Consider the following 12,122-nt stretch of genomic DNA (forward strand, 5'->3'; position numbering starts at 1 on the left):
GTCGGTCCCATGTGGGTTTTGTACGAATCCTTTGGCAGATAAAACATGAGGACAAAAACCAGTCATGTTTGCCCCACCACGGCAAGGACTAGGGAGTAAGGACTTAACTCTCCCTCTGTCTATTCTGGTCAAGGTCAACTTTTAAATAATGTTGGATAAATTTGGAATTTCTCAATATTTATCGTTGATTGTTCCACCAGATCACAGCAACAAGTAACAACCACTGCCTTTCGATCCTTGTGCGCTCACCCTCATCCTACAAGGTGGCATCTCGGGGGATTAAACTGTAAGCAACGTGCAAAGCCCCAATTTAAATATTCCTAACCACTTTTGCTGCGACATGATTTTAATGTTGCGCTAAAACCGCATCATCGATGCCCTCGATCTAATGTTGTGGTCCGGATGGAGTGACGTTGTGAGTTGTGGTGGGGCCATAGCAATAGATTAAAGGTCATCCTACGCTAAAATCCTAAAACCACGTCTTAGCAAAAGCAAACTCCTAGAAAAAAGAAAACCACGATTAAAATCAAAAGCTTTGGAGAGTGGAATTCTGGACTTCAGAGTACCAGACTGGAGTGGACACGGAAAGAAAGAAAATAAATGCACGGAAGCGATCAAATGCGAGTAAAACCGTAAACAACGAACTTCTCTCTGCTTTTTTACCGAAAACAAGAAAAAAGGTTTGGTTCTTACATGAGCTCGAGCCTTCAGCAGCGGTAGAGAAAGAGAACGGTAAGCAAGCACGAGTAGAGTAGCCGGTAGCGCCACTCCCATGGGCTTTTTCGTAAATGCACCCATAAAGAGTTATGTTTTGTCCTTTCCCATTCCCAATTGCTTTGAGTGTCGCTACTCGCCACTGATTTGGGGGCACCACCCGAAGAAGGATAATGGCAAAAGGGATTGGATAGAGAGCACATGCTTATTGCTCAGTCCTCCGGGGCAGGCTCCATCCGTGCCTCACGAGTGGGAGGAGTATGAGGGCTATAAATGTCATTTCGCAATACCACGCTTTTTGTAGTCTTCTTTAAATAATTAAGGCATATTATTTTTTATTGTTATTATTATTACTTTTAAGTTCTGATTTCTTACCACCAACACAGTACGGAGGCATCTAAAGTCCTCAGTCTCTCCTCACTAATAAACACCGTCCAACCAACTGCCTTGCCGTCGCCTCTGTTTCCCCGCCTGAGAAACTCGACTGCCGTCTACCGGTGAGAGGAAGAGAGAAAAATTTAGAAAAAAGAGGAAACGCACATTATTTTCTTTCGACACGTTTCGCGCTTCTCCAATCGCCGCTTAGAGTTTCAGAACACGTGGTCCAGTCTCTCGAAAGCCTCTTGTCCGGTTCAGGGAGAAGAACCTCTATTTGAATGGCCGAGGCTGAATTGCTTTCCACATAGAGCTTCATTAATGACGGGAGCTGGCAGCGATTGACAAATTGAGAGAGAGGGAGCTTATAGGAGTTTTGATTGTTGCAGAAAGCTGTCATAGTTCCCGGTGATTATTGCCGGAAAACGTCAGGTAACAGTGAAATGGCTGCCGAGAAATCGCCGGACTGGCTACCCGATGGCTGGGTTATGGATGTTAAAGTACGGAAAACCGGGCAGAAAGATAAGGTGATTGCACCTTTTCAGCTCATTTTCTTGTAATTTAGGGTTTGAGCTTCAGAAATGTATGATCTTGGCTCTTTTTGTTCAATCTTATTCAATTATTTTGATCTTTGCAACACTAAACAGAGATGAGGCTCTGCTTTTTTTTATTCAAGTGGACGGAATTGAATACATTGGTACATATTGAAAGTTATTTTTAACTACTGTTAGTGTCGGTCAAGTGATTGAGCTGTTTGATTGGATCTACATGTTTTTATTGAATTTTATTTTATTTTTTGTTGTTTGATTTGATTTTGCAATTGATATTACTGATTTGGTTCATCGGTTCTATCTGCGATTACTTATTGCCTGTGAAGGTAACTGTTTGTGATGGAATAAAACATTTGTCATTTGAGAACGTAGACTGACCGTTTCTTTACAGGGAATAAACGAGGCTTCCATGGGGAAACCATACATAGTTTTAAGTGGTTCTGCTTCGGGGAAGAGGGGGGAGGGGGGGTGTTCTAAATAAATCCAACTCCCGAGTTACTGGTAGCAGTCTCGTTCGTTACATATTGTACTCTCGTTGCTTGATTCCATGACAAAGAAATTGGACAGTTATCTTATGAAGTTATAGTTAATTACTTAAGTTGACCAAACTGCCCTGGTAAATGATGTTTGTATTGCTGCTTGATTGCATTTGCATCAGAGCGAACCAATTACGACTCGTGCCTGACGTTATGGTTGATCTCCTTGCAAATACTTGGGTTGTCCAAATTGCTCTGGTAATTGATTGTAGTCTTATCACATCTTATGATGCCAAGAACATTTTGGATAATTCATGTATGAAGTTATGGTTTTCCGAAGGATAAGTATCCCGAATTCTATTGCCCCCTCCTTTTTGATCATTAATAAATTATTTTCCTCTTAAAAAAATAAACCTACTTCTAGTTATTTTGTTTAGGTGGTGGGAGGTATCAAAACCTTTTTTTTATCCCTGGAGATTAGTTAATTTTGTCTGGAAAGATTATTTTGGACTGATAACGTAATTTTGCCATGAAAATCTGTTTGGAAGGATTTGGATTTCTATGGTCATTTTACAGGCTATAAGTGATGATAACCAGATACTTCAATTTAACCGAAGTACCTATGTTGGACATTACACTCCAAAGGTCTGGGTATGGGACATGTGTGGTTTGCTACATGTTCCAGTTTTCTTGGTACAAGTTCTGATGGATTAGTATGTGTTAATTTATTTGAACAAGCACCCATCAAAATATTAACAGATATTATCTACCAAAATAATTAAAAGATATTGTTAACGATAAAAGTGCAATTAGAATTTGAATCCATGCAACGCCCAACTAGAATTTCCAATGCATTACTATGTTTTGAGTTTTTAATTGTTAAATGAAAAATCGGTTTATTGCATTATTTATTTATTATTATTTCCTTCATTAGATATTGATAACGGAGTGCATGCAAGATATCAAACATAGATTGCTTGCATAATAGGAAATTAAATATTAATCCTTAAATATTTATTCACCAATGTAAGGTGTGCTTGTTACTTATTGACAGATCAATTGTAGCTGATTCCTCCTATCCCAACATTTTTTGGATCAGATGGATCTGGTTTCTGAACAAAGACCTGCAACCAACACCCTCACCCAAACTGCAAATGCATTCTTGACTTTATTTGTACTTGTGCCTTTGTGTTTTTCAGGATAATGTAACTTGGTTAGTTCACGTATTTGTATTCACTTGCTGCTAATAAGTGAACTGTTTAGTTATTGAATCACTGGATTTGAATTTGCCACTTCTGGATGAATGATAGGATGCATATTGGGGAAATATTATATTTGAGAAATCTATACGAATCATATAAATGTGAGTGCATTTTGTGGCATTTATTTATTTTGGAAAACTACTAAAAGGTTTTGAATTCCTCTGCTTATTGAGAGATTTACCAAAAAAATTCCATCTTGAGTAATCTCATGATGAAAAGGGCATTTTAGAAAATTATGTTCATTTAACAAGAAAATAATTTCAATCTGATATTAAGAACTTTGTTAAGACATTAATATTGCCAATGATTGTTATTTTCATTGGTTCATGAGCTGTGACATAGAAAATCTCCTAGAAGAAAAAGGAAAGGGTCATTACCCAATATTGGCCCCAGTTATCTGGGGTCTTGGGAGGGGAGGACTGGATTCTCACATTTTTCACCCTGAGATTTTACCATTGCACCAAGCAATTACCCTTGTGAATAATGCCTCAGTACAGAATTACAGATGATCCGTGAACTATATTTGACAAAAACTTTGTTGGTTTAAGCCACCAATTCTATTTTCACAAAGATAATCATTTGAATGTTTTCTGTTAATGGTTTATCAATTTGGTACAAAGATATTACCCAGACGATATGTATTTTCTGATTTAGGATACCTTCAGAAACCTGATGATTATGACAATGCTAGATTTCTATATAGATACTATTTTGTAAAACATGGTATTTTCCATCTTAATTTTGTCTTCAGGACACAAAACTGGTGAAGTTAGAGCTTTGTGACAGAAAGAAGAAACAACTAGCTATGGAAAATATTACCAATTTGGGTTTTTTTGTGGGCAATGTTATTATAGAATATGGTGCAGTTATAATAAGAATGCTATCATCTATCTGTCTTTTGTAGTATTATATTCATCTGAAAACTGGGCGTAAGTTTCGCTCCAAGGATGGGGTCCTTCGGTACATAGAGACTGGAGAGTCGCACAACTGCATGCCTCTACAAATTGAAAGGCAAGCCAACACATGCTCAAGTGACAAAGATGTGCCCAACACATGCTCAAGTGACAAGGATATGCCCAACACATGCTCAAGAGACAAAGATATGCCTGTGAGTTTGAACCTCTTATTTTTCTTTTTTTTTTCTATATTTTGTTTACTTTTTTACATTGTTTTAAAAGGCTTTAGCCTTGAGGCGAGGTGTTCAGATTTTGCCTCAAGGCTTAAGCCTCACAACTTTGGTTTGAGGCTTAAGCCTTTGTCAGAATGAGGCGTAAGCCGCAAGCCTCAAGGCGTGAAGCGTAAAAAGGCGTAAGCCTCAAATATCAACATTATTTAGTGATTTCATGCATTTATATATTTTTTATAGCTCAAAATATATAGAAAAAGCACTTTAATAATTATGGGTCAAATAAAAAGAGTAAAAATGAAAAACCAATAGGGCAAATCAAGTTTTATTAGTTTCTCTTAGTACTATAGCCTAAGAGAGTTCAATGCAAAAAAAGGGCCAATCAAGTTATTAGTTTCTCTTGGATAAATCAAGTGGAATTTTTTTCTTAATATTCTAATTAAACATCCCAAGTTTGTTGTTTTTCTTATTTTTTTCTAATGGGCTTATTTTTCTTTTTCTTGATTTTTTTTTTGCATAGATCAAATCAACTACATTGTTTCTTTTCTTCACAACTGTTGGATGACTATAAATCTAATGCCCATTATATAGATGATTCTTCCTATGAATAATTTTGTAGGATTGCATTTTGAAACATAAAATTTAAAATGTTTATAATTGTTAGATGATTAATTCTTATTTTATTTAATACTTAAAAGTTAAAACTTATTGCTTACAAAATTCTATTTAATGGATATTTGTACCTTCCATCATTCTAAGTTGGTATATTACATGTTACTTTTATCATTTACAAATTTTAATTAATTTTTTTCTTAATTTTTGAGGCTTACGCCTCATCTTTTTGAGCCACTATGCCTCAACTACGCCTTTAGCCTTTTAAAACCTTGCTTCCTTTTATCTATAACCTTATCTAACTGCTAGATATTGGATTGTTCACTAGCTTGAAATGCCAATAAAGGATTCACCAGATTGGTTACCTGCTGGTTGGGTTGTGGAGATCAAAACCCGAAGGGGTGGTTCAAAAGTTGGACAGAAATACAAGGTTTTGAATTCAGTGATTTATTTATCATTTAATAGCTTTGGTTTACACACATTTATTTTCTATTTTTCCCATTTGAAAGTGGTCATTATATTTGTATATTGGTTCTCTGAGGTAGAATCAATTATTTGATCGCAAATCTTTAGTTTCAAGATGGTTGTTAATGCATAATTCAACTGAGCTTGGGAATGAATTCTATAGCTGTGTTTCACATGTTTTTTTGGTTTGTTACATGTTCTGTTGGCAAGTTCATTACTTCATTAGTTGCACTATGTTTCAACTGGATTGTAATTCCACAGTGATCCGTGTTATTCTCTGTATTTCTTAAGTGTTCACACCCCACCCTCCCTCTAAAAAGAGTTACTATAAGTTATTATATGTAGGTTCCAATCACCTTTTTTTTCTTAATGGCTGCTTGTAAAGATTTTTTATTAGTATCATGAGTAAAAGGACTTTACTAATGATGTAAGAAAAAAAATGAAGACCATTATCCTTAGGGATGACTCAAGATAAGGGGACAAATAAACAGCATGCGAATGATTCTAAGTAGAAATGTTAATAAAAATGAATACATATGCAGATATACTCAACCTCTCAACTGAACTCGGGGTATGGTGATTCCCATTCGAGAGTGGCCCTATCTACTTCCCTTGCAAGACAATCATCAAGGTCATTGACTGGTCTAGGACCCACACAAATGAACTGTTCAATATTGAGGCCATTGACTTAGATTCTTGAATCTGTTAAGCACACATAGGCCTTTGGTGCTAGCCATTCTTTGGGAAGAGCAAAGCTTCATCAATTTGTCTATGTCAGAAGTCTATACATGTCCTATGTGGCCATGCATGCTTATGTATTCCAAGTTGCCAAACAGAGGATATTCCTAAGCAAAAGTTCATGATTACAGGGCACTATATGGAAAACAAAAATCTGGCTATGTCATCTACTCAACTCAATTGAGCCTATCCCAATTTGGTAGGCTACATTAATCCTTCTGCCATTGCACTCGATTAAAAACCAAGCTTCTATCAATTGTTAGGTCCTTGTATCATTTCTTACCACTTTGACATGCATACTTCTTGGAGAGGTCTATGAATTGTAAGAAAAAAGGATGCTACCATTAAGAGTAAAGGGTGACTCACTCAAACACTTTTAGGTGGGTGAATGGGTCTAGATTAGGTTATTGCTTGGTGCTACCATTAAGAATCTAAGTCACAATATTGAGTTTCAAAATAGTGCTAACTTCAAAGTGGAGATACGGACTACAAAATAAAAGCCTTTATTATCTCAAATGAATTCCCACTGTCTGGACTGGCAGAGGATCAGTTGTAAAAAGGATTCTAAGCTCAGTGGCCCAGACATACTCTTGAGGAGTATATTATTGTTGTTTTCAAGGATCCATTAATGATAAAAACCATATAGTGGTTCAGAAATTCAAGTAGCTGATTGCACAAACTGGTTTCTATTAAGCTTCAAACAACTAAAGACTGTCCTGTGTTTGCTTGGTTGGTCATGGGTGTATTTCTGGTTTTGTAGGTAGCATCTTGTTTGAACAAATATAGTTGCATGCTAATAGGCAATGCTAATCTAAAGTGAAATACTTAAGGGGCTTGGAGCTTTAATTAGGAAAGGCTGGAACTAATCATTTTGGGTGCATTTCTGTCAAGATTAAGGAAGGCTGGAGCTTTAATTATATATCCATGTTGAATTTAAATCTTAAAAGAATGTTTTCCTTTAGTAATGGTATCATGTATGTTTTGATATTAGTGGGATAATATGTCAGATACCTCAAAGATTCATTAAATTTTAGGAAGTTATTAAATTTCCTCCCAGCACGTCATTGAATGCTTTTTTGATGCTTAACTTTCATATGTCTCTTCTGCTTGTTGCAGTGCTATATTGCTCCAATAACAGGCTGCAGACTTTATTCGAAGAGAGATGTGTATCGTTATCTAAGATATTATGCATCCAATCTGGAGAAGGATGGCACTGAAATGCAGTCTGCATGTGATGTCTGTAAAATATTATTTATTGCTTTTTCTTCATGTCTTGCATTTGTAAAAATTCTTCACTCACTTCTTTTGATGTGAAGTGGCTAATTACTCAATTAATTGCTAGGCTGTAGTCAAGGATGCAAAGGAGGAATGTACTTCAGGTTGGATCAAGGAAATGAGAGCTAGAGAGAAGGGAAATAAAACAAGAGACCTGGTACCATCTTTACTTACAGTTTTTTTTTTATAGGTAAAAGAAAATTTTACTAAAGAAGTAATTCATAACAGTTACAACAGTCTAAGGAGGGATGTGAGGTGCAACCTCTCACATACAACAAAAATCAAATTACATCTGAGCCCAAAACAATTGATCTTTAGTAACCCCTTGTTTAGATAGCATATCTATCATTCCATTAGCTGATGTTCTTTTCTATTGAATCGTTGAAGTCATATTGCAACCTAGCCATTTAAATTTCTTTATCTCCTTCCTATATGCCCATATTACTGTCTACCAGTTCTGCAAACTTCCTATCACCAACTTAGAATCCCCTTCAATGACCAGCTTGTGGAGATTCAACTGTCTTGCTAGCGGTACCCCTTGAAGCACAGAAAGAAGCTCTGATCTATTGAGTCTTCCACACCTGTTGGTCCTGAAAACATTTCCACACTAACTTGCGGAGATTCAACTGTCTTGGAGGATCCATTTTCCACTAAGCCCCAATTCCTCCAGATATTACCAAAGAGCTATGGGAGGAGATGTCCAAAGTTTTAACCTAGTGTATTAACTTTGTAGCTATACATTCCATTACCGCTTGAAAAGCTGAGCAAAACAGTACCATTTAATCCTTACAACACCTATCACACCTGATTGGCCCAGATTACCCAAACTACAACCATCAAAGCTGTTTTAAATTCTCTGCATCCTGATCTACCCACTCAACCATCTTTTTCTACTTGCTGCTTTGAAAATCAGCAATAATATTCCAACCTCTCAGGAAGTAATTCAAGCTAACACCCTGGAAATTAACATCCACCAGATCCCAGTTAGCTATTCTGACCATAATTAAATCTATCAGACACAATGCCTCTAGCTTTTTGTCTTCGAAAATTCTGGCATTTCTTTCATTATATTAATTATCATATAAACACCCTTGTACAATGAGATTTTGTACATTAATTGGTAGGGTATTAAGAAGAACAAAAAAGTCTATAGACAAGAAGGATTGATAGAACCCTCCACTAGGAATGTTGCTAGCGGTCCAAAATCAGAATTAATTACAGACTCAAATGAGCTATTCTTGTTATTAAAAAGCCAAGCATTTCTTCCATCCATATAGCCCAAAAGATGGCCAGAGATATCACCACCCAAGTTGGCCTTCCTTTCTTATATTTTGATCATGCCACCTGCCTTAAATCTCAGCAATAGAATTAGGGGGGCACCCTTGCCACTGAATTGCATTCTGATAATGGGCCCATAATCTACTGGTAAATTTACAGTTAATGAACAGATGGATAGAAGATTTCAGCTGCTCATCACAAAGGACACTATCAGTGCCTTCCAGGACCATACCCCTTCTCATCAAATATTCTTTTGATCTGCATGTTAATTTACTGGACAACTCATATTTCTTTTCATCATTTGGACTTAGCATTTCCTTTCCTTTGTTCATGCTGTTGTTGCTTGGGTTTCAATTTTTTTTACCTTCTAGTAAATGATGGAAACTTGGAAAGCCAATCAGAGTAACGGCTTTTACTTGTTCCATGTACATGAAATTACTGAAGAGCAATTTAGTCACTAATTTCCCTACTACTACTATAATAATTATTGTTGTTAACCCCTTCTCAAGTAGATGTCTCAGCAATGTAGTCACTAATTTCAGTTTTTCTATATCCTAATTTCCATTATTATATTAATCGTACCTTTTTTCTACCCAAAAAGGTAATTAAAATAATGGCAAATTGGGATATGGAAAGACTGAATTTAGTGCCTAAATAGTTAATTATACTTTCTGCAAAAAAATATGTTTTGTTCATTTCATTTATAGTTTTATGTTCTCTTTCTTAGCTACCTACTGCAGCAAAAAAGCAGAAATTAGCAAGCAATAAAACAAGAAGATGCCTTTTTCTGGGACAGAGCTCAGGATTGAACGAAACTGCAGATCAACAGCTAGTGGAATCGTGTGTTAAAGAAGAATGCTTATCTGAGAGTGTTTTGGATCAGAGTAAGACACTTTCAGGTACATACGAATGCTAAGATTCTACTTAGAAACTCCCTTATGAAATGTGATCAAAATATGCTTCTGGATTAATTTAAGGTCCTATACTACATCTTAAGAGTTCTTCTGGGAATATTTCTTGAAGACAGTTATTCAGGAAGAGTTAACATTGTGGCATCTCCTCTAATGAAGTTGAAATGCTACACAATACTCAAACACCAGACTACCACTAATTCAACCTTTGACGGCTTGTTTGTTGGTGAAGGGACAAAATAGGTTTGCCCTCTCCAAAACTAAGGATCATGGGGATGGGGTGTAATAGTGACAACTTCTACATCATAGAATTAAGATGTACATATATGGAAATCGAAGTGCTAACCCAAGACCTTGTGGAATTTGGGGGGTGGGAATTTATTGATGGTGATGGAAGAGTCTTGGCCTTGTACTCGGGACCAATAGGTGAGAGTGACTCTTTGAAGGCATATATTAGCTTTCTTACAAGGCTTGGGGCTAGCAAAGAAACTGGGATTCAAGCAAATTGAGGTATAGAAGGGGAATCCAAATTGGTAGTAGGATACTGTAGGATGGATGCAGATGAATAGCATGGGGTTTTGGAGCCACAGACAAGCTATAGGGAGGTGAGATGGCTAGCAAGGGAGATTTGGGCCAGGGATAGAAGATCAACAAATAGTTTGCCAGACACCTTGGCCGAACAAGGTGTAAACAGGGAGCAATTATTTTGGGCAGAATTGTAATAATTGCTTCTTTTTTGGGGTCATCCTATGCTTGGGATGCTTGGGATGCAAGGTGCCAAGCCAACTGGCTAGTTGGTAAGTCTCATGCTAGTTGTAGTGGAGGCTTGGGATTGAATCCCACGGTTGGGAGGTTATGTGTTACTCCCGTTGTGTAGCCCTATGGAGTCAAAAAGTTACTTTTTCCAATCAAAAATAAAATAAAATAGAATAAGTTGAGGATCATGAAGTCCTAGGGAGCTTCAGTTTAGAGTTTTTAACTTTGTGATTACTTTCCGTATGAGACTCAGGTATTATTAAGTATTTAATTATCCAGCCATTGACCTCATAAAGTTACACTGCATTCTCCCACTTGATTTGAACTTCCTGTATCTGCAGGTAGGGAAAATGCTGAGCTAAATGGCCTACCCAAGCCAGAAGCTGAGGGATTGGAGAATAAGCAAGGGAAGGAGGCCCATGCAGAAAATGGATTTATTTCAACTCCTGCAACTGGAGGTTCTGTAGAAAAGCATCCCATAGAGAAAGGGGTGGAAAAGCGTAGAGGCAGAAATGGCCGGAAAGGGGTGAAGAAGCGTAGAGGCAGAAAGAGCCAAAAAGGGGTGGAAAAGCGTAGAGGTAGAAACAGCCATCTTGGTTCAGGCAATCATAAAGCTGCAAAAGAGGTTCTGCCTCGCAGGGCTTCAAAGCGGCTTGCTGGTCTCCAAGCTGAGCTGCCATCAGATTTGGACACCAGCAAACGGGCTTGTAGTGTGGCAGCTAGAAACTCAGCTGAGCTTGAAGCCAATCCAGCGGTGAACCCTGCTAGTGAGGCTCATAAGGCTGAGCCTGAATCAGGAGGGTCTGCATTCCTTGCTTCCAAAAGTGTGCAACTTCCATCAAGTAAAGAGTCATCAAAGGAAAGTGAAAGGCCTGTTGGGGACGTTTTCTTGGAAGATATCACTGGTAAGCTCGAAACTGGTAAACAGGCTGAGGAGAAGCCAGAGTCTCCACTTGTTTTGCCATTTGGCGATTCATGGCCAGATCCATGCCTTGAATTTGCATTCAAGACTCTTACAGGTGAAATTCCAGTGGAGGATACGCTGGCAATTGAGGGTTACTTCCAGCAGCAGTTCAGCGCAAGGCAGAACCAGAGTAATAGGGGCTTTGTGTTTCCAGATCTTGGCCTAGAAAGCTTCTGCAAAACTGATTTTGTGTTTCAGTTTGGTGTGCCAGAGAAGCCTGTATCGAAACAGCAGTCTCTAGTATTTTCATCCTTCGGAAATGGTGACTTGGCGAGGTCAGGTGCTAATATTTTACAGCAACCTAGTGGTGAGGGAAATAAAGAATGCAGAAAATGGTAAACCAGACACCTGTACCTGTAGGAAGTTTACACTGTAAACTGGATGTTTTGTGTTTTGCTTGTTCCAGCTCCTTTTGGCGAGTTCAGGTATGAATGTTTTATAGCAACCTTGGTAAGGAATGCAGAAAAATGTTTTAACTTAAAAAGAGGCACTGTAGTTAATGGGAAATAAACTTTGTAAAACTGGTGCTTTGTGTTTTTTTAACCCAGCACCTTCTTACTTCCTTTTCTAAGTACACTGCATTTGAATCTTATCAGATTATGCAATATCATTGGCATAA

At 37.5% G+C, this 12,122-nt stretch overlaps 1 protein-coding gene across 2 annotated transcripts; it reads left to right on the forward strand.

Annotated features, from left to right (window-relative positions):
* The first annotated feature begins 838 nt into the window (after positions 1-838).
* Positions 839-12,122, forward strand: LOC148880004 (uncharacterized). Of its 2 annotated transcripts, XM_088961794.1 has the most exons (7): positions 839-1,616; positions 4,283-4,486; positions 5,445-5,546; positions 7,436-7,555; positions 7,662-7,751; positions 9,600-9,771; positions 10,881-12,122. In XM_088961794.1, exons 1-7 carry the CDS (start codon positions 1,533-1,535, stop codon positions 11,840-11,842), a joined length of 1,734 nt encoding a protein of 577 aa, XP_088817920.1. In that variant the 5' UTR covers positions 839-1,532; the 3' UTR covers positions 11,843-12,122. The 2 variants fall into 2 exon arrangements, with proteins under 2 accessions (XP_088817920.1, XP_088817921.1); XM_088961795.1 differs by lacking the exon at positions 5,445-5,546 and having other exon boundaries at positions 1,058-1,616.

This window comes from Nelumbo lutea, chromosome 1 (genome assembly GCF_056320005.1).
Source record: "Nelumbo lutea isolate HS-2025 chromosome 1, American lotus-T2T, whole genome shotgun sequence".
NCBI lineage: Eukaryota > Viridiplantae > Streptophyta > Magnoliopsida > Proteales > Nelumbonaceae > Nelumbo > Nelumbo lutea.